The 22,827-nt window shown below is 41.9% G+C and overlaps 2 protein-coding genes and 1 pseudogene across 7 annotated transcripts in view; all 3 read left to right on the forward strand.

The window, feature by feature from the left end:
* The first annotated feature begins 615 nt into the window (after nt 1-615).
* Nucleotides 616-22,827, forward strand: part of TRIM37 (tripartite motif containing 37) — a 138,237-nt gene continuing 116,025 nt past the window's right edge. For 3 of the 5 annotated variants that reach the window (XM_075994423.1, XM_075994420.1, XM_075994422.1), the window contains exons 1-4: nt 1,074-1,469; nt 3,456-3,557; nt 14,122-14,162; nt 17,468-17,584. In XM_075994423.1, coding sequence (XP_075850538.1) covers nt 1,386-1,469; nt 3,456-3,557; nt 14,122-14,162; nt 17,468-17,584 — 344 coding nt within the window. In that variant the 5' untranslated portion in view covers nt 1,074-1,385. The other 2 variants (XM_012767486.3, XM_075994421.1) reach the window with 1 other exon arrangement.
* On the forward strand, nt 15,397-16,830 carry LOC105873327 (poly(rC)-binding protein 2-like). Of its 2 annotated transcripts, XM_075994419.1 has the most exons (2): nt 15,397-16,344; nt 16,387-16,830. In XM_075994419.1, exons 1-2 carry the CDS (start codon nt 15,546-15,548, stop codon nt 16,644-16,646), a joined length of 1,059 nt encoding a protein of 352 aa, XP_075850534.1. In that variant the 5' UTR covers nt 15,397-15,545; the 3' UTR covers nt 16,647-16,830. The 2 variants fall into 2 exon arrangements, with proteins under 2 accessions (XP_075850534.1, XP_012623657.2); XM_012768203.2 differs by having other exon boundaries at nt 15,397-16,830.
* On the forward strand, nt 17,598-22,519 carry LOC142861943 (small ribosomal subunit protein uS8-like; annotated as a pseudogene).

Here is a 22,827-nt window from a genome sequence, read left to right on the forward strand (position 1 = left end):
TCTTTTTTTTTTTTAAATCTTTTAATAAAAATATTTACTTGTATTATTTTTTTTTTTTGTCTTTTTTTACTTGGAAGCATTGGGAGAAGATGTGGGGCACATCTTACCACCAAAATGAGAAATGTCACCTCTCCAGGCTTCACAATTTGGAGCTTTCTAAGTTCATTTGCTTCGATAGGTGGAACAGAAGTCTTAAAAACCTTAGAATCTGTCTTTCAGAGAAAGAGAACAACTAACCACTAATCTTCTGCACCAGGTTTCTCAAAGTGCGGGTCCCAGATCACCTGCAATCCACTCACCCAGAGTGGCTGTTGAAAACGCGGATTTCTTGGGCCCCACCTTAGAATCTGGGAGTCGGAATAGCTAAGGGGTGTGGCTCCGAAGTCGGCCTCCTCCACCCGCACAGCTGGAGGCTTCTCACGTCTTTGGCGCGAGAAGTTTGAGATCCTCGGGGTTCCGCCCCGAGGGGGGCGGGGCGCTGCGAAGCGCCACGCTCCCGCAGCCCGCGCCGGCTGCGCCCCAAGGCACGCAACCCTGGGAAAGCTAGCCGCCAAGTCTCGTGTGCGCCCCCTCACCGCGGGAACTAGATGCCCGCCTCCCGCGCATGCGCGCTGCGCTTTCTTCGCCGCCGCGCCTCCAGCTGCCCTGGTTACGGTTGGTGTTTGCGAATTCTCTGCAGCGCCTTCCTCGCTTGAGACCTGCGTCGCCCGGCTACCGGCGACGGTTCGATACGCGCGCGCCCGTGTCACGTGGGCCAAGGCGCCCTCGCGGTTGCTGGCGGGCTGCTAAGCCGGGAAGAAGCGGCGGTCACCGCTCGCTCTGCCTCTGCGCTCCTGGGCGGGCGCTCGGGTAAAAATGGCGAAATGGGGGTAGCGGCCGCCGAACCTGAAGCGATGGGGCGCGCAGGTGGGGCGGTTGTCGGAGCCCCCTGACGTGTGCGCCGGGCTTTCCTCGGCGATTTGACCTGGCGACCTCGGGCCGTAACCTAAGAGGTCAGACTACAGAGTCCGCGGGTCGCCGAGGGCCCCGCTCAGAGCCGGAGGCAATGGATGAACAGAGCGTGGAGGTGAGGGGGTTGAGGAGAGTGGTGGATTAGTCTCCCCCTTCTATCCCAGGAGCGTTTTGTATTCGGGATGCCTTGCCCTTGTCCTCTCTCCAGGAAGTCACCCCCACACCGCCCCTGCGGCTGTGAAGAGGGCTGGGCCGGTGGGGCGACGACGTGTTCTGTCTGCAGCCCTCCAGGTGTCTTGTGTTTAGACTGTTCGGCAGTCTAGTGGTGCGTATTCTAGCGTTTTCAAGGATGTCTTGACACCTAGGTGGTCATCTCCACCGGGTATTTGTAAACTATAGCCTGTGCAGAGCAAAACTGCAGATTCATCAGATGAATGTACCCTGAGATTCGCCACCAGTTCCTGCGAGTTGATGAGCTGATCCAAATCTCCCTCCGAATGGATAATCATCTTTCAGCGGTACATTTTGCAGGCTTCTGCCCTTCCCAGATTGAATGAGCATATACTTGTACTATCTCATTCTAGCGTAGTTTTCAGAACAGATTGTTTTTATATCGATTCTTCTAAGCTGTGACTTCAGAGGGTTGGGATATTTATGTAAGGGCTAGGAACATAAGAAAACAGTATGTTAATTGGACATATATGTAATCACTGTCAAATTCTGGACCTTTCAAATACTGAAATACTAAATTCTTCTTAGTAAGGGGTATGTTACTGTTACTGCACTTGAAACTAATCCAATCAATACTCTTGTCCACCTGGTCGTCGGTTATAGAACCTGCATCTGGCAGGTTCTTTCTGGCCCTGCAGAGTCATGATTAGACTCACGGGTAATTTTATCCTTGATTCCTCATGTGAAAGTGTTATAAAGTTTCTGTAAACTTTAGTTTTAGGAGGATCTAATTCTCCTGGAATGGCATAAAATAAATGTCAGTACTGTAAAAACTTAAAATATTCAATAACAATACATTTAATTAACATCTATTTTCTTGTTTTAACTTGTCAGTTACTTCCTAAATTTATTAAACTGAGGCTTGGAAAGATAGTATCGTTTCTTCTGTTTTTATTTATTTATTTATTTTATATATATATCAGTTGGCCAATTAATTTCTTTCAATTTCTAGTAGAGACGGGGTCTCGCTCTTGCTCAGGCTGGTTTTGAACTCCTGACCTTGAGCATTCCGCCCGCCTCAGCCTCCCAAGAGCTAGGATTACAGGCGTGAGCCACAGCGCCCGGCCTGTTTTATTATTTTGTTTGGAGGCAGGATCTCTGTCACCCAGGCTGGAGTCCAATGGCATAATCATAACTCATTATAACCTCAAACACCTGGGCTCAAGCGACTTTCCTGCATACAGCTTCCCAAGTATCTAGGATTTCAGGCTGAAGCTGCCACACCTGGCTTTTCTATTTCCATAATTTTTTTTTTTCTTCCCAAGTCCTCATAAAGCTACCACCAAAGTTTTCAATAGAGGCAGAAACTTAGGTTCAAATAAGTAGCTAGTTGATTGTAGCATCAGGAAATTCAAATTTCTGGATTCTGAATTAGTTTCTCTCTGCATCAAAGTACACTGCCATTGGGATAAGTGTCTTTTATTTATTTATTTTTTATTTTTTGAGACAGAGTCTCGCTTTGTTGTCCAGGCTAGAGTGAGTGCCATGGCGTCAGCCTAGCTCACAGCAACCTCAAACTCGTGGGCTCAAGCAATCTTCCTGCCTCAGCCTCCCGAGTAGCTGGGACTACAGACAGGCATGCGCCACCATGCCTGGCTAGTTTTTTCTATATATATTAATTGGCCAATTAATTTTCTGTCTATTTATAGTAGAGACAAGGTCTCGCTCTTGCTCAGGCTAGTTTCTGACTCCTGACCTCCAGCAATCCGCCCACCTCGGCCTCCCAGATTGCTAGGATTACAGGTGTGAAATAAGTGTCTTTTTAAGACTTTTTTTCCCCCTCTAAGTTATAAAAACAATTTATCCAGTTTGGGGAAATTGCAGAAAAAGTAAATAAGTTCTTAATGCCCTTTTTTGCATACTGTTATACATCATAAGCATTTTTATGTTTCATTAAGTCAAGAACTATTTCTAGTGACTATCATGATCTATGTGTAACTGCCATGATTTACTTAATAATTGGGCATGTGGGCTATAGCCAGATTCTTGTCGTTATGAGTAATGTTTTGGTGAAAATATTTGTACATAGGTCTGTGTTTGCATTTTGTATCTTTTCCTTAGAATAGTATCATCCTGAAGCTTAGAAAAAAGGAAGCACATTTTCTAGGTTATGTTCTCAGGTTCCTGGACCTTGACTAAGCAAGTCATGCTATGGAATATAGTTAAAACTGAGATATCAGACCAAAATAAATGTAAATGTCAAGTTATTTTTAGCATGCTTTTTACTCTTGATTCAGTAGCCTAATCTGGTGGACCTTACATCTTATTTTCAGAGCATTGCTGAAGTTTTTCGATGTTTCATTTGTATGGAGAAATTGCGGGATGCACGCCTGTGTCCTCATTGCTCCAAGCTTTGTTGTTTCAGCTGTATTAGGGTAAGTTGTATTTCTTTACATGCATTTAGTAAATATAGAATATATTGTAAGGACTATTTCCCTTTTTTTATATTGTGCATTTTGTGCCCTTTTAAAAAATGTCTTTTAAATGAATGTTCCTTAATAGACCACCAATTTGTGGAGATGAATAAATGTTAAATGATAACTGCCATGAAATGTCTAAGATAGCTGGGTGCCTCTGGAAAGAAAGCCCACTGTAATTTTAAAATAATTACATTATTAAATTCACTGCACATTTAACAAATACTTATAAAGTGCTTGCATGTATTGTGATTGATGTTGAAGGATGCTAAGATAAATGTGATAAAGTGCTGGCCTTGAAGAAGTTTAAATCTAATTGAGGGAATGGACTTAAGTAATTATATTGAAGAATGTGTAGTATCATAAAGAAGCATTTAAAAAGTGTTGTGGGTTGCTAAATTTGACTGGTTTAAAAAAAAAAAGTGCTGTGTGGCTCAGAAGAGAGTGAGGTTATGCTTTTTTTTGAGAGACAGTATCTGTCTGTTGCCCAGGCTAGGGTGCCATGGTGTTAGCCTAGCTCGCAGCAACCTCAAACTCCTGGGCTCAAGTATCCTCCTGCCTCAACTTCCCCAGTAGCTGGGACTACAGGTGCATGCCAATATGCCTAGGTAATTTTTTCTATTTTTAGTAGAGATGGGTCTTGCTCTTGCTTAGGCTGGTCTCCAACTCCACACCTCAAGTGATCCTCCATATCTTGGCCTCCCAGAGTGCTAGGATTACAGGCATGAGCCACTGAGCTTGGCATATACATAACTCTTGTGCCCAAGTAATCCTCCTGCCTAAGCCTCCCAAGTAGCTGGGACTACAGGGAAGACCACCACACCCAGCTAATTTTTATGTTTTTAGTAGAGACAGGGTCTCACTCTTGCTCAGGCTGGTCTTGAACTGCTGAGCCCAAGCGATCCTCCCATCTCATCCTCTCCGAGTTAAAAAGATTACAGGTGTGAGCCGCCACTCCCAGGCTATAGTACTCTTAGATTGTTTTCTTTATTGAGGAAATCAAAGCCATCTGACATGCTCTTCACCTCAAAATTTCTGTATCGTTATTCTTGCCTAAGGCAGGTAAATATCCTTTTGTCAAGAGTAATGTCTAACAAATTTTCTTCCAATCGCACAGCTAGCAAATGGTGGTGTTCTATTTGAACCCAGGAAGACTGGCTCTAGAGCCTGTATTCCTTGCCACCACACCATGTGTAGAAGACCTAGATTGCAAATGATGTTAGTTCTCATGCTCATAAAAGGAGATTCCATCTTTCTTAGAGTTGTTTCCTCAGCTGTAGAATTCATATAACTAGATCTGTCTCACGGGATTGTTGTGATGTTAAATGAATAAGCTCAAAAGTAATTTAGAAATTATAAAGTACTATCCACTTGTGAGGTATCAGATCATCTAGCTGTTAAAATAGCAACTAATACACATAGCATTTATCACATTTTATAAATGATGAAACTGAAGCTAGTGAGATTAAGTAATTGACCTCCATCTCTATGGTTTATTAAGTGGTAGAGTCTGGAGCTGAACTCAGTTCTTTTGATGACAGTCCTTTATGCTTATGGCCTCTGGTTATTATACCTCATTGATTGTGTGTTTCTTCATTGTAACTGCTGCTTCCTCCTGTCCCCTAAATGAATTTATTTTTTAGCTATTGCTGCTGGCATTCTCTTCTCTGAGGTTACTGGGAAAATTCATCTACTCTGGGAAATTTGATTTACTTTTGCACCTTTACTATCATCTTTATGTGTATGGCTCCTAAATGTATTCCTTCAGTGTTGACTTTTAGATATTTTATCTGGTTGTCCTTCTAGCATCCTGAACTTTGTTCAAGATCAAATTATTCATATTCTCAAAATTGACTCTTCCTTACCATTTTCTCAAACAGAACTACTTTCTTTTCTGCCAGGCACTCACACTGGTTACACCCATGATTTTTTTCAGTTGTGTCAGTTATTCTCTTCTAGTGTCACTTCTGTCCACTACTTTTTCATTTCTTTTATTACCATTGTGATAGAGAAATGTGAGCGTATATTACTTCATGCTTATATTATAGTTTCTTTTCTTTCTTCTTCTTCTTTTTTTTTTTTGGAGATATAGTCTTGCCCTATTGTTCTGGGTAGAGTGCAGTGGTGTCATCATAGCTCATTGCAACCTCAAACTCCTGGGCTCGAGCTATCCTCTTGCCTCAGCCTCCTGAGTAGCTGGGACTACAGGTGTGTGCCACAATGCCCAGCTCATTTTTCTGTTTTTAGTAGAGATGGGGTCTCAATGCTCAGGCTGGTCTTGAACTCCTGAGCTCAAGTGATCCTCCTGCCTTGGCCTCTGAATCTTAGGATTATAGGCATCAACCACCGCGCCCCTCCTATAGTTACTTTATTTCTCTGCTTTAGTCTTTACTTACCTCTTTCAGTCTTACCTACTTTTGTGTCCTGCCGCTATCTTAATGTTTCCATTAATGTCATTTTCCCCCCAGAAGCCTCAGAGATCGATTGTCTGAAGTATAAAATCCCAGAATGTTAGCCTTGCCAGGTGTGGTAAATTTACCCATCCCCTCCTTCCACCTGCCTGATACCTGGTGAATGTTACTTCCATTTGTACACATGTGTTAATCAATTAGTACTAATTTATTATTTTTTTTTTCTCCCGCCTCCCGACTCAATTAGTACTAATTTAATAGTGAGTACGTGTGTGTGTTTTTCCATTCTTGTGTTACTTCACTTAAAAGAAGGGGCTGCAGCTCCATTCAGGATAGTACAAGAGGTGGTTCACCTTTTTTTATGGCTGCGTAGTACTCCATGATACACATATACCACATTTGTCAATCCACTCGTGTATTGATGGGCACTTTGGGTTGTTTCTACATCTTTGCAATTGTGAATTATGCTGCTATAAACATATGAGTGCAGGCGTCTTTTTTTTCTTTGGGTAAATACCCAATAGGGGGTCACCCCATTGTTCTTATTGAGTTTTTTTTTTTACCCCTTGATTTTTCAGCTTTGGTGGCACTTTTTATGTTTGCCTACAATTATTGACTTTGTTTTGTTTTAATTTTGCTAGTCATTTTTTATTAGGTATAATTACAACTACACATATTTAAAGTGTACAGTTTGATAAATTCTTTAAATTTATTTTTTACTTATTTTTTCACCACCTAATTTTTGAGGGAGAGTTTGATAAGTTTTGACATATGTATCCACTTGTGAAACTGTCAATACAATCAAGATAGTGAATGTTATCTGTCCTCCCCTAAAGTTTCCTTGTGCTTCTTGGTCTACTTGCCTTGTCCCCAGGCAACCACTGATCTACATTTTTGTCACTGTGGATAAGTTTGCATTTTCTGGAATTTTTTTTTTTTTTTTTTTTTGGCATATTATGGGGGTACAGATTTTAAGGTTTCAATAAATGCCCATGTCCCCCCTCCCCCCAAAAGTCTGAGTCTCCATCATGACCATCCCCCAGATGGTGCACATCTCACTCATTATGTATGTATATACCCACTCCCCTCCCCCCTCCCACCTGCCCAATACCCTATTACTGTAGTTCCTATGTGTCCACTTAGGTGCTACTCAGTTAATACCAGTTTGCTGGAGAATATATCTGGTGCTTGTTTTTCCATTCTTGGGATACTTCACTTAGTAGTATGGGTTCCAGCTCTAACCAGGAAAATATAAGATGTGCTATATCACCATTGTTTCTTAGAGCTGAATAGTACTCCATGGTATACATATACCACATTTTATTAATCCATTCTTGGATTGATGGGCACTTGGGCTGTTTCCACAGCCTTGCAATTATGAATTGTGCTGCTATAAACATTCGAGTGCAGGTGTCTTTTTTGTAGAGAGTCATTGGATCAGTTGGGCAGATGCCCAGCAATGGGATTGCTGGATCAAATGGTAGATTCAGTTGTATCGCTTTAAGGTATCTCCATATTGCTTTCCACAGAGGTTGAACTAGTTTGCAGTCCCACCAGCAGTGTAGGAGTGTTCCTCTCTCTCCGCAACCACGCCAGCATTTATTGTTTGGAGATTTTTTGATAAAGGCCATTCTCACTGGGGTTAAGTGATATCTCATTGTGGTTTTGATTTGCATTTCCCTGATGATTAGAGATGTTGAGCATTTTTTCATATGTTTGTTGGCCATTCTTCTGTCTTCTTTAGAAGAGTTTCTGTTCAAGTCCTTTGCCCACTTTTTAATGGGGTTATTTGATTTTTTCTTCCTGATTTTCATGAGTTCTAAGTATATTCTAGTTATCAGTCCCTTATCGGATGTATAGGATGCAAAAATTTTCTCCCATTCTGTAGGTTGTCTGTTTACTTTCATGACTGTTTCTTTGGCTGTGCAGAGCTTTGTAGTTTGATCATGTCCCATTTATTTATTTTTGTTGCTGCTGTGATTGCCTTTGGGGACTTCTTCATAAACTCTTTGCCCAAGCCGATGTCTAGGAGAGTGTTTCCAACTTTTTCCTCTAGAGTTCTAATAGTTTCATACCTTAGGTTTAAGTCTGTTACCCAGCGTGAGTTGGTTTTTATGAGAGGTGAAAGGTGTGGGTCCTGTTTTAGCCTTCTACAGGTGGCTATCCAGTTTTCCCAGCACCATTTATTGAAAAGGGATTCTTTTCCCCAGCGTATGTTTTTGTCTGCTTTGTCAAAGATTAGATGGCTATATGAGGATGGTTTTATATCAGGATTCTCACATTTGTTCCACTGGTCAATATTCCTATTTTTGTGCCAATACCATATTGATTTAATTACTACAGCTTTGTAGTATAGTTTGATATCTGGCATATTAATGCCTCCCATTTTGTTTTTGTTGCCTAGAATTGCTCTTGATATTCAGGGTCTTCTTTGGTTCCATACGAAGCGTAAAATTATTTTTTCTATATCTGTGAAGAATGCTGATGGGATTTTAATAGGTATTGCATTGAATCTGTAGATCAGTTTGGGTAGCATAGACATTTTGATGATATTGAGTCTGCCGATCCACGAGCATGGTATGGATTTCCATCTGTTTACATCCTCTGCTATTTCCTTCCTCAGTGTTTCATAGTTCTCCCTGTAGAGGTCTTTTACGTCCTTGGTTAAGTATATTCCTAGGTACTTTAATTTCTTTGTTGCTATTGTGAAGGGAATTGAGTCTTTGATTTGGTTCTCAATTAGATTGTTGTTGGCGTATATGAATGCCTCTGATTTCTGTGTATTGATTTTGTATCCTGAGACTTTACTAAATTCATTGATCAGTTCCAGGAGTTTCTTGGTTGAATCTTTGGGGTTTTCTAGATACAATATCATATCATCAGCAAACAGTGAAAGTTTGATCTCTTCTGCCCCTATTTGGATACCTTTGATTCCATTTTCCTGTCTGATTGCTGTAGCCAAGACTTCCAGCACTATGTTGAACAGAAGTGGAGATAGTGGGCAGCCTTGTCTGGTTCCAGTTCTAAGTGGGAATGATTTCAATTTTTCCCCATTCAGTATGATGTTGGCTATGGGTCTGTCATATATGGCTTGTATCATTTTTAGGTATGTCCCTTCTATGCCTATTTTCTTAAGTGTTCGTATCATGAAAGGGTGTTGAATTTTGTCAAAAGCTTTTTCTGCATCTATTGAAAGAATCATGTGGTCTTTGTTTTTGCTTCTGTTTATGTGGTGAATTGCATTTATAGATTTACGTATGTTGAACCATCCCTGCATCCCTGGGATGAAGGCCACTTGGTCGTGGTGGATTATTTTTTTGATAAGTGTCTGGATTCGGTTAGCTAAGATTTTGTTGAAAATTTTTGCATCTATATTCATTAGGGATATTGGTCTGTAGTTTTCTTTTTTTGTTGCATCCTTTCCTGGTTTTGGTATCAGACTAATATTCGCTTCATAAAAGGGGTCGGGGAGGTTGCCGTTCTTCTCGATGTTGTGGAATAGTTTCTGCAACTAGTTCTTCTTTGTAAGTGTGGTAAAATTCAGGTGTGAAGCCATCTGGACTGGGACTTTTCTTTTTAGGGAGATTTTTAATTGCTGTTTCTATTTCAGCTGTTGAGATTGGTCTGTTCAGGGAATCTATTTCTTCCTGGTTGAGCCTAGGGAGGCTGTGTGTTTCTAGAAAATTGTCCATTTCCTCCACATTTTCCAGTCTGTGTGCATAAAGATTTTTGTAGTATTCATAAATTGTATCTTGTATCTCTTTGGGATCAGTTGTGATATCTCCTTTTTTATTCCTGATGGAGCTTATTAGAGATTTCTCTTTTCTGCTTTTTGTTAGCTTAGCCAATGGTGTGTCAATGTTGTTTATTTTTTCAAAGAACCAACTTTTTGTTTCATTAATCTCCTGAATAGCTTCCCTGTTTTCAATTTCATTTAGTTCTGATTTGATCTTGTTGATTTCACTTCTTCTGCTGGGTTTGGGGTTGGTCTGTTCTTCTTTTTCCAGGTCTTTGAGTCGTTTCATTAGATTGTCTATTTGTGATCTTCTTGTCTTTTGGTTATAGGCATTTATGGAGATAAACTTTCCTCTCAGAACTGCTTTAGCTGTGTCCCAGAGGAGTTGATAACTTGTCTCTCCATTGTCGTTTTCTTCATAGAACTTTTTTATTTCCGTCTTGATTTCTTCATTTATGAAGAAATCATTTAGTAGGAGGTTGTTTAATTTCCACGTTTTTGTGTAGAAATGTGAGTTTCTGTTAGGGTTGATTTCTAGTTTTATTCCACTGTGATCTGAGAAGGTACATGGTATGATTTCTATTTTTTTAAATTTCTTGAGATTTTCTTTGTGTCCTAGGATATGGTCAATCTTAGAGAATGTCCCGTGAGCTGATGAGAAGAACATATATTCAGTGGATTTTGGGTAGAATGTTCTGTAGATGTCTGTCAGACCCAATTGTTCTAGAGTTTTGTTTAAGTCCATTATTTCTTTATTAATTTTCTGTTTGGAGGATCTGTCTCGTGCCGTCAGTGGGGTGTTGAAATCTCCGTCGATTATGGAGTTGCTATTAATCCATTTGCTTAGTTCTAGTAAGGTTTGCTTTATGAATCTGGGTGCACCTAAGTTGGGTGCATATATATTTAAAATTGTTATCTCTTCTTGTTGGACTGTGCCCTTCACCATTATATAATGACCCTCTTTGTCTTTTACTACTTTTGTTGGTTTAAAAACTAAATCGTCTGAAATTAGAACTGCCACACCAGCCTTCTTTTGGCTTCTATTTGCTTGGAATATTGATCTCCACCCTTTTATTTTTAGTCTATATGCATCCTTGCAGGTTAGATGTGTTTCCTGAAGACAGTATATACTTGGCCTGTATTTTCTTATCCATTCAGCCAGCCTGTGTCTCTTGAGTGGAGAGTTTAAGCCATTCACATTTATTGAGAGAACTGATAGGTAAGGTAGATTACTGATCATTCTGTTGGGTTGGATGTTGTTGCTATGATTTCTGTCTTGAGCCATTGTAATATCTGGCCTTTAATATCTTTGGGTTTTGGTTGTTTTTATATTCGTGGGTTATTATTATGATGTTCCGTGCATAACGCTGTTTTAAGTACTTCTTGTAGGGCTGGTCTTGTCTTGGTGAATTCTCTGAGCCTTTGCTTGTCTGAGAATGTTTTTATTTCTCCTTCATATACGAAGCTTAGTTTTGCAGGGAATAATATTCTAGGCTGGGCATTGTTTTGTTTCAAAAGAGTGAGGATGGGGCCCTAGTCTCTCCTTGTTTGTAAAGTCTCATTAGAGAAGTTTGATGTTATTCGAATTGGCTTTCCCTTGTATGTTACTTGCTTCTTTTGTCTTACAGCTCTTAGAAGGGCCTCTTTAGTTGATACTTTGGTCAGTCTGATGACTGCATGTCGTGATGTCTTCCTGTTTGCATTGAATCTCCCAGGGGTCCTCTGAGCTTCTTGAACTTGTATATCAAGATTTTGAGCAAGGCCTGGGAAATTTTCCTCTATTATATCTTCAAACAGCTTGTCCAACCCTTGAGTGTTGTCTTCTCCTTCTTGTAACCCTATGACCCTCACATTAGGTTTCTTCACATAATCCCACAGCTCTTGTAGGCTTTGGTCTTTTCTCTTGTTTCTCTGCTCTATTTCTGTGACTGATTTATTTAATTAGTTGATTTATTTAAACTAATTTAATTTATTTAAGGGTGTTATCTTCAAGCTCTGAGATTCTTTCTTCTGTTTCATCTACCCTGTTCTTGAGACTTTCCACTGTATTTTGTAGTTCCTTGAATTGATTGTTCATTTCCAGGAGTTCGGTTACACTTTTCTTCATTGTGTCTATTTCTTTTCTCATATCCTGGAGACTTTTTGTGGTTTCTTTGTGTTGGTTATTGAGTTGTTGTTGCAGCTGGGTGAGTGTTCTTATGATCCACATAGGAAATTCCTCTTCTGTCATATTGGTTGCCTGATTTTGGTTGGTGTCCATTTTTAGGGGGCTGGTGCTCCTCTTTGGGGGTGTGTTTTCCGTTTGGTTCTTCATATTTCCTGAGTTCTTTCGCTGATTTCTTCCCATGTCGATCAGTTGTTGTTTCTTTCCTTAAGTTATTGTTTGGGTATTCACACACCTTGTTTAGTTTCTGAGGCGTTAGGTGGTGTCTGTGGGTGAAATTGGACCACTCCCTGTATATTGAGTCAGTGGGTGCCGTGGAAAGGCTGTGTAAGATGCCGTCCCTGTCAGTAGGTGGCGTTTGCTTGGAGAAACAGGCTTTGCTTTTGATTTTGTGTCCTGTTATCAGCTCTTGTTCTGGGTGGAGCTGGGTTGGGTAAGCCTGCCCTCAGGCAGTTAGCAGGGATCAAATTTCTGTTCTCTGCTTCCAGGAAAAGCTGTCAGGGCGGGGCTAGAATGGTCCTGCTCAGCCAGAAAGTCCGGGTGTGGGGGTGGGGCTGTCTGAGACCCGCAGTCTGGAGCGGGCCTCGCTTCTTTCCACCCTCCCCAACTCCGAAGCTACTCCTGGGCCTCTGCCAGCAGGCCAGACCACAAGCCACCAGGCCTCCCCGGACTGTGATGCTGACGGGGAGGTTCCCTGCACAGGAACGCCACCTGGGCTGGGTGCACGGCCTCCTCCTGGGAGGAGGGTTGCCCTCTAGGATGCTGATCCGCCCCTGGAGGCACACACACCTCAGTAGGCTGTTCATGTATAACCCTTCTGTGCCCTGGGCAATGCTAGTCCTGGGTGTAGGGGATCTGGTCTGCAGGTCCGACCTCTAGGTCCCAGAGTTCAAACTGTATCCCCACCAGGGAGAGGATTTCCGGTCCCAATTCACCCACAGGGAGCCCAAGCTGGGTCTATGTCTCTCAGCCTCTGAGTGGGCACCTTTCTCCTGGGAACACCGTGCCACCAGCACCTGGGAGGGCGGGTGGGTAGGGAGCTCACAGTCTGAGTTCCCCTTAGTCAGCTGTAGGGTCCCAAAAGGGAAGGTCCTGTTCCCTGGAGGTGCCTCTGGCTGGTGGCTGTATTGTCTCTCTGGGCAGCCGCGGGTAGTGTCGGTGGAGGGGAAGAGGAGGCAATATGGCGCCTGCCGCGCGGCTCGAGTCTGTGCACAGGGAGGTGCCCGGAGGAAGTTGGGAACCTGGTGCCATGTCTGCTACAGGCTCACTGCTGGCTGGCGGCAGCCGTCTCTCGGCTGGTGTCCTCAGGTTTCTCTACCCGCTGGGGAGCCCACCAGCAGTCCCAAATGCAGGGGAGGGTAAACAGCAAATCCACCTACCCTTGCCGCTGGTCTCTGGGCTGCTCCGCTGGTCTCAGCCTCCAGTTCTCCTCCACAGCCGCCTCCTGTGGAGTCTCCCGGGGGCCTCAGGTACATCCTCCTTCCGGCCCTTGTCCACTGTATGCTGGTCTTCTTGCTTCTTTTTTCTAATTTCTGCTAGAATCTGTCTTATCTGCAGAGACACTCTGTCTGGGGGTGTTATTTGTCTGCCATCTTGCTCCACCCCCCCATTTTCTGGAATTTTATACAAATAGAATCATATAATATGTGTCTGACTTTTTTCACTTAGCAGGATTATTTTGAGGCTTATCCATGTTGTGTGTATCAATAGTACTCTTTTTTTTTTTTTTTTTTTTTTTTTGAGACAGAGTCTCACGCTGTTGCCTGGGCTAGAGTGCTGTGGCATCAGCCAAGCTCACAGCAACCTCAAACTCCTGGGCTCAAGCAATCCTTCTGCCCCAGCCTCCCAAGTAGCTGGGACTATAGCAAGGCATACACCACCTTGCTCGGCTAATTTTTTCTATATATATTAGTTGGCCAATTAATTTCTTTCTTTTTTTTAGTAGATTTGGGGTCTCGCTTTTGCTCAGGCTAGTCTTGAACTCCTGACCTCAGCGATCCTCCCTCTTTGGCCTCCCAGTGTGCTAGGATTACGGGTGTGATCCGCCTCACCTGGCCTACTTTCACTGTTATTTCTATAAGTATCTCCAAAATTAATTTAGGCTCTAGAGAGTTAAACCCATTGAATTTGGTGTATAAGTATTTAGTCAGTATATACAAATTAAAGTACTGATGTTTTTATAATTAAAATTTAATTCTTTTGCCTCTTTAGCGCTGGCTGACAGAGCAGAGAGCTCAGTGTCCTCATTGCCGGTAAGTGTTTTGCCATGATTATTTGTGAATTTGGAAAATAGTAAGGTGATGGGGTTAGATGCAGGGGTCCTCAAACTATGGCCCTTGGGCTACATGTGGTGGCCTGCCAAGGACATTTATCCAGCCCATGGGGTGTTTTTGCCGCCACTGCCTGTCCTGCTTAGCAGCCTACTCGTCCCGGGCCCACAGTGCACATGTGTGAAATGTGCGCTCTACCCTCCAACGGTCTGAGGCACAGTGAACCGGCCCCCTGTTTAAAAAGTTTGAGGACCCCTGGTCAAGTGTGCCCTAGGATTCATAAAAGCAAGGTTTTTCTGCAATCTGCCACAATTCCCTTCTTCGTGAATATAGTTGAATAGAAAATAAGCGATCTGTCTAGAAAAATGCAGAAACCAATTTATCTGACTTAGAATTTTGTAGAATACTTTGTAATGTTTGATCTGTTGTACCCTTGCCTCTCTTAGAAAACCACTGTATAACTTCCTACCTTTTATAATTAAATTTTGTTTTACTGTTTCTGGTTGTAAAAGGATTCTGATTCTATACTTCCTACCCTATCTTTTTATAAAATAAGACTTTCAGAAGAAATTGTTAGGTTTGACATCTTTTCTAGACATTTTTCTGTACATGTGTATACATATATATATTGTAAGGCTTTAATCCAATATGTGCATATATTGATATGTATACCTATATGCTTTTTTTTAAAACACAGAAATGATGGCTGGGTGCGGTGGCTCATGCCTGTCTGTAATCCTAGCACTTTGGGAGGCCAAGGTGGGAGGATTGCTTGAGCTCAGGAGTTTGAGATCAGCCTGAGCAAGAGCGAGACCCCCGTCTCTACTTTACATAGAAAGAAATTAGCCAAACAACTAAAAATAGAAAAAATTAGCCGGTTACGGTGGCAAGTGCCTGTAGTCCCAGCTACTCGGGAAGCTGAGGCAGGAGGATTGCTTGAGCCCAGGAGTTTAAGGTTGCTATGAGCTAGGTTAATCCCACAGCACTCTAGCCCGGGCAGCAGAGTGAGACTCTGTCTCAAAAAAAACCACAAACCGCCCAGACCACCAGAGGCAGCAGCTGGAGCAGCCGCAGCCTGTGCCCTCTCCCGCCTGCCCTCCACCGCCCTCCACCCGCCCTGGGGTCTCTTTCCCCCTTCTTCCTCCTCCTCCTCCACCCCCCTTCCTCCTCCGACTGCCTGCGGGGTGGCCCCCCTCGCCTTCCCACATGTCCCTATTGTTCCGCCCCCGGCCTCCCTCCCTTCCCATTCCCGCCCGCTCCCCTTTTCCCCTCAGTCGTCTCGCGCCTGCAGTTTTTGGCTTTCACCCCCACCAGTGACCAAAGACTTGACCACTCAAAGTCCAGCTCCCCAGAACAGTGCTCGACATGGACACCGGTGTGATTGAAGGTGGATTAAATGTCACTCTCACCATCCGGCTACTTATGCATGGAAAGGAAGTTGGCAGTATCATTGGAAAGAAAGGAGAATCAGTTAATAAGATGCGCGAAGAGAGTGGTGCACGTATCAACATCTCAGAAGGGAATTGTCCTGAGAGAATTAACACTTTGGCTGGACCCACTAATGCCATCTTCAAAGCCTTTGCTATGATCATTGACAAACTGGAAGAGGACATCAGCAGCTCTATGACCAATAGTACAGCTGCTAGTAGATCCCCGGTCACCCTGAGGCTGGTGGTCCCTGCCAGTCAATGTGGCTCTCTCATTGGAAAAGGTGGTTGCAAGATCAAGGAAATACGAGAGAGTACAGGCGCTCAGGTCCAGGTGGCAGGGGATATGCTCCCCAACTCAACTGAGCGGGCCATCACTATTGCTGGCATTCCTCAATCCATCATTGAGTGTGTCAAACAGATCTGCGTGGTCATGTTGGAGACTCTCTCCCAGTCCCCCCCGAAGGGCGTGACCATCCTGTACCGGCCCAAGCCGTCCAGTTCTCCGGTCATCTTTGCAGGTAGTCAGGACAGGTACAGCACAGGCAGCGACAGTGCGAGCTTTCCCCACACCACCCCGTCCATGTGCCTCAACCCTGACCTGGAGGGACCACCTCTAGAGGCCTATACCATTCAAGGACAGTATGCCATTCCACAGCCAGATTTGACCAAGCTGCACCAGTTGGCAGTGCAACAGTCTCATTTTCCCATGACGCATGGCAACGCCGGATTCAGTGGTATTGAATCCAGCTCTCCAGAGGTGAAAGGCTATTGGGCAGGTTTGGATGCATCTGCTCAGACTACTTCTCATGAACTCACTATTCCAAACGATTTGATTAGCTGCATAATCGGGCGTCAAGGCGCCAAAATCAATGAGATCCGTCAGATGTCTGGGGCGCAGATCAAAATTGCGAACCCAGTGGAAGGATCTACTGATAGGCAGGTTACCATCACTGGATCTGCTGCCAGCATTAGCCTGGCTCAATATCTAATCAATGTCAGGCTTTCCTCGGAGACAGATGGCATGGGGAGCAGCTAGAACAATGCAGATTCATCCATTATCTCTTTCTGCTGTTCACCACCACCCATCTGTGTAGTTTCTGAACAGTCAGCGATTCCAGGTTTTAAATAGTTTGTAAATTTTCAGTTTCTACACACTTTATCATCCACTCGTGATTTTTTAATTAAAGCGTTTTAATTCCTTTCTCTGTTCAGCTGTTAAATGCTGAGATCCATATTTAGTTTTATAAGCTTTTCCCTGTTTTTTTTTTTTTTTTTGCTCATGAATTTTCTATTTGTCATGGAAATGTAAGAGTGGAGTATTAATACATTTCAGTTTAGTTCTGTAATGTCAGGAATTTTTCAAAAAATTAAAAGATGGACTGGAGCTTTTTCTTTGTGAATAGAAAAAAAAAAAACCAAACCAAAAATAAACAAAAAAACACAAATGATATAGTGTTTTGCAATTTGTTTTCTTTTCCTTTTTTTTGAGTCAGAGTCTCTGTTTCCGAGGCTACAGTGCCATGGCGTCAGCCTGGCTCACAGCAGCCTCAGACTCCTGGGCTCATGCGATCCTCCTGCGTCAGCCTCCCAAGTAGCTGGGACTACACGCATGCGCCACCATGACCAGCTAATTTTTTTTTCTATATATATTAGTTGGCCGATTAATTTCTTTCTATTTATAGTAGAGACGAGGTCTTGCTCTTGCTCAGGCTGGTTTCAAACTCCTGACCTCGAGCAGTCCGCCCGCCTTGGCCTCCCAGAGTGCTAGCATTACAGGCGTGAGCCAGGAATGTGTTTATTTTAGAAAATAATCTCAACTTACTGAGTTAGAATGTATCTATGGATTTTTTTCCCCAGTGCTCCACTCCAGCTACGAGAATTAGTAAACTGTCGTTGGGCAGAAGAAGTAACACAACAGCTTGATACTCTTCAACTCTGCAGTCTCACAAAACATGAAGAAAATGAAAAGGATAAGTATGTCCTCAATTTCTTTTTTCAATATTTAGTAGATTTTGCCTTCTGTTATTTTAATGATACTATATTGGTAGTTCTCTAGTTATTTATAAGTAAATAATGTAATAATCCCTGAGTTTTTAATTTGTTCATTTCATGTTCTTCTTAGGTAATATTTTTAATGATTCTTATTTGATAAATTATTTGATAATACAGTGTTAAGTCTTATGCTCCATGATTGAAGAATTTTGATCATATCTGAAGAGTTGTTATGATAAGCTGATAAAGGAAAGATTAGTAATGTGGTAGTAATTTGTTTTTGCATGTAAAGAACCTACAACATGGTTAATTGCAAGGCTTCACCCCAGCAATAATAAAATAACTTGAATTTGGAGACATTCTAGGACTCTTGAACATTTAGAAATAAAGCCATATTACTTTCTATAGATTCACAACATGTTAAAGGTAAGATGTTAAAAACTTCAAGGGTCCACTTTCCGCCATCTTTCCGTGCCGCCATAATGGTGCCCATGAATGTCCTGGCTGATGCTCTAAAGCGCATCAACAATGCCGAAAAGAGAGGCAGACGCCAGGTTCTTATAAGGCCGTGCTCCAAAGTCATTGTCCGGTTTCTAACTGTGATGATGAAGCATGATTACATTGGCTAATTTGAAATCATGGATGGTCACAGAGCTGGGAAAATTGTTGTGAACCTCACAGACAGGTTAAACAAGTGTGGAGGGATCAGCCCCAGATTTGATGTGCAACTCAAAGCTCTAGAAAAATGGCAGAATAATCTGCTCCCATCCCGCCAGTTTGATTTCATTGTGTTGACAACTTCAGCTGGCATCATGGGCCATGAAGAAGCAAGAAGAAAACACACAGAAGGGAAAATTCTGGGATTCTTTTTCTAGGGATGTAATACATACTTACAAATAAAATGCCTCAGTGGACTCTGGTGCTTCTAAAAAAAAAAAAAAAACTTCAAGGGTCCTTAGAAAAAATTTATACCTGTTTCTTCGTTATACTGAGAACTATAAAGATAAGCTTAACTGTGGTAATATAAGATGTTAATGCATAATCACAATTAAAACCCAGTGTTGTTTCCGTTATTATTCTGGTTAAACTAGACCCTTAAGGATTTTGTTACTTCTACCATTATGGAAGTCTTACCAAAAATAATTATTTAATCTTTAAAAAAAATATATAATAGGACATTTCACAGGTGAACACTTAGGATTTTTCCCTCTGAAATGATCTATTTGAGAGGACCCTTTACCTCTGTTGGGCCTCTTTTATTAGAGCCTCTCATAAAAAGAATGGAAATGCTATGGTTTACTAATCTGCCAGTCGTCTTTGCTGTTCAATTCCTGGTGGGCCTCCTTGGCTTGCTGAAGGTACATATAGGTCATTGATTAAGAGTAGCTCTAGGCCGGGCGCTGGGGCTCATGCCTGTAATCCTAGCACTCTGGGAAGCTGAGGCTGGCAGATTGCTTGAGGTCAGGAGTTCGAAACCAGCCTGAGCAAGAGCAAGACCCCATCTCTACTATAAATAGAAAAAAATTAATTGGCCAACTAATATATACAGAAAGAATTAGCCAGGCATGGTTGTGCATGCCTGTAGTCCCAGCTACTTGGGAGGCTGAGGCAGCAGGATTGCCTGAGCCCAGGAGTTTGAGGTTGCTGTGAGTTAGGCTGACGCCACAGCACTCACTCTAGCCTGGCAACAAAACGAGACTCTGTCTCAAAAAAAAAAAAAAAAAAGTAGCTCCAGTAAATTTCCTACATTATAAAAGCTGTATTATAAATTTGGTAGTTTAGAGGCTGGGCAGAGTGGCTCACGCTTGTAATCCCAGCACTTTGGAAGGCCGAGGCAGGAGAATTGCTTGAGCCCAGGAGTTCCAGACCAGCCTGGGTAGCATAGTGAGACTGTCTCTACAAAAAATAGAAAAAAAATAAGTGAGGCATGGTGGTGTGTGCCTATAGTCCCATTAACTCAGGAGACTGAGGGAGGAGGATCACTTGAGCCCAGGAGTTTTATGTTGTAGTGAGCTATGATGGTGGCACTATACTGTAGCCTGGGCAATATATGAGACCTTATCTCAAAAATAAAGAAATTTGGTAGGTTGGAAATCTTGCTAAATAAGCTTCCAGACAGCATCTAATATGCTGTTTCTTCTAACCTCTGTTAATTTTCTGTATGATATTCACATTACTTATGAATGAGAAGTATAAAATATTGACCTATGTAGGTATTTTCTCTAAGCTCAGTGTCTTTGATCAGTGAAATACTTTTTAAAAAATGCAAGAGTATTGCTTCTTCACCTTTTGGCTAAGATCAAGTATAAAAGATGCGAGAGTGTGTCTGCTTTATATGGTTTATAAGCAAGAGAAAATGTAATTTCAACAATTTTAATCGTGGTAAAATATACATAAAATTTGCCATCTTAACTATTTTAAAATGAATAGTTCAGTTTTATTAAGTGGGTTTACATTGTTGTCTATCCGATTTCCAGAACTTTTTCATTTTGCAGATCTGAAACTATACCGGTTAAAAAACTATGCCTCATTCTCTCTTTCCACCAGCCCCCGGCAATCCCTATTGTACTTTCTGTTTTTATGAGTTGGACTTCTCTAGGTAGCTCATATAAGTATTTAATACAATTATACAGTACTTGTCTTTTTGTGACTGGTTTATTTCCCTTAGCATAATGTCCTCGAAGTTCATCTATGGAGCGTGTGTCAGAATTTCTTTCCTTTTTAAGGCTGAATAATATTCCATTGTATGTATATATTCCATTTTGTTTTCCCATTCATCTATCAATAAACATTTGTGTTGCTTCCACCATTTGGCCATAATATTGCCATGAACATGGGTGTTTGTGTCTTCAAGACTGCTTTCAGTTCATTTGGTTATATACTGAAAAGTAGAATTACTAGATCATATGGTAATTCTATAATGTTTTGAAGAACTTCTGGACTGTTTTTCATAGTAGCTGGACCATTTTACAGTCCCACCAACAGTACGCAAGGGTTCCAATTTCTCTACATCTTGGCAACAATTTTTTGTTTTTTGATAGCAAACATTCTAATGGGTATGAGGTTTGGATTTGTACTTCCCTAGTAATTAGTGATGGATGAGGATTTGTTCATGTGCAAAAAAATGTATTCAAGTCTTTTGCCCATTTTTTAATCTTGTTTTTTATTGAATTATAGGAGTTCTTTATATATTCTGGATATTAACCCCTTATCAGATATTTGATTGCAAATATTTTCCTCCATTCCATAAATTCCATAGGTTGCCTTTCCTTTCTGTTGATTCTGACCTGTATTTTGGTGTTTTTTTTGAGATGGGGTCTCTCCTGTGTTTCCTGGGCTAGAGTACAATAATGCCGTCATAGTTCACTGTAACCTCAAATTCCTGGGTTCAAGAGATCCTCCTGCTTCAGCCTACCGAGAAGCTGGAACTACATGGACATGCCATCATGCCTGGCTATTTTTTTGATTTTTTTTAGAGAGAGGGTCTCATTTTTGCCCAGGCTGGTCTAGAATTCTTGGCCTCAAGCGATTCTCTTGCCTTGGCCTCCCCAAAGTGTTAGGATTACAAGTGCGAGCCACTGCGCCCGGCTAATTCTGACCTTTAATGCTCAGAAGTTCTTAATTTTGATGTAGTTCAGTTTTTCTATTTTTACTTTTGTTTCCTGAGCTTTTGGTGTCATATCCAAGAAATCACTGCCAAATCTAATGTCATGAAGCTTTTCCTCCATGTTTTTCTCTAAGAATTTTATACTTTTTGGTCTTACATTTAGGTCTTTGGTCCATTTGGAGTTCATTTTTGTATAGGATGTAAAGTAAGGGTCTATTATCAGCCTGCTAGGGCTGCCATAACAATACCACTGACTAAGTGGCTTAAACTATAGAAATCTATTTTCTCACAGTCTTGGAGGGTGGAAGTTCAAGTCAAAGTGCCGGCAGGTTTATTATCTGGTGTTGCTTACCTCTCTACTTGACTTGTGCACAACAGCCACCTTCTATCTGTGTTCTCACATGGCCTTTGCTGTGTGTGTGTGTATGTGTGTGTGTGTGTGTTTGCGCACACACCCTTGGTATCTCTTCCTCTTCTTATAAAGACTAGTCCTGTTGGATATGGGTCCTGCTCTTATAACTTTATTTAACCTCATTTATCTTGTTAAAGATTTGATATAGAGAATATAGTCATATTGGCGGTTAAGGCTTTAACATATGAATTTTGGGGGAGGACACAATTCAGTCCACAATAGCTCGATTTCCTCTTTTTGTATGCAGATATCCAATTTAAGAGAAAACTTAAAATTGAGTTGTTCATTTGACTTGAGGATCTAGTTTTTTGTATGTGTGGGGTTCTTTTGTTTGTTACTCTGTTTTGGGACAGGGTATTGCTCTGTTTCCTGGGCTAGAGTGCAGTGACATCAGCTCACTGCAACCTCAAACAACAGGGCTCAAGTGATCCTCCCACTTCATTATCCCGAGTAGCTGGGACTGTAGGCTTGCACTACTACACTTGGCTAATTTTTTAAATTTTTTGTAGTGATGAGGTCTTGCTGTGTTGTTTAATCTGATATTGAACTCCTGGCCTCAAGTGCTCCTCTCACCTTGGCCTCCCAAAGTACTGGGATTACACAGGCGTGAGCCACCACAACTAGCTGAATCTGACTGGCATTACATTGTACAGTTAATCCCCTGTTTTGGTTACTGTTATTATCATTGACCATATGTAGGAAAATATTTGTGCATGGTAGGTATAGACACAAAAATTAATCTGATTATTAAGCACTTGCCTAAAATGTTAGGAAATGATACAATATTTGCACCTCTTTCTAGAAACAAATCTTAATTTTGCATGTGATTGTAAAGTCCAGATAAATGAAAACAGTACTCTAAAAAAAAAACCCATATAATTCTTTTTTTTTTTTTTTTTTTTTTGAGACACAGTCTTGCTTTGGTGTGCAGGCCAGAGTGCAGTGGCATCATCACAGCTCACTGCAACCTCAAACTTCTAGGCTCAAGTGATTCTTCTGCCTCAGCCCCCAGCACCCTCCCCCTCGACCCCCCAGTAGCTGGGACTATAGGCATGTGCCACCATGCCCAGCTAATTTTTCTGTTTTCTGTAGAGATGGGGTCTTGCTTTTGCTCAGGATGGTCTTGAACTCCTGGCCTTAAGCAATCCTCTACCCTCCCAGAGTGCTAGGATTACAGGTGTGAGCTACCACGCCCAGCTTCCTTAT

This window comes from Microcebus murinus, chromosome 18, assembly GCF_040939455.1.
Source record: "Microcebus murinus isolate Inina chromosome 18, M.murinus_Inina_mat1.0, whole genome shotgun sequence".
Lineage (NCBI taxonomy): Eukaryota > Metazoa > Chordata > Mammalia > Primates > Cheirogaleidae > Microcebus > Microcebus murinus.

What these genes read in the sequence shown, in the direction of transcription:
- LOC105873327 (XM_012768203.2), top strand. Translation starts at nt 15,546, where the DNA reads ATGGACACCGGTGTGATTGAAGGTGGATTAAATGTCACTCTCACCATC.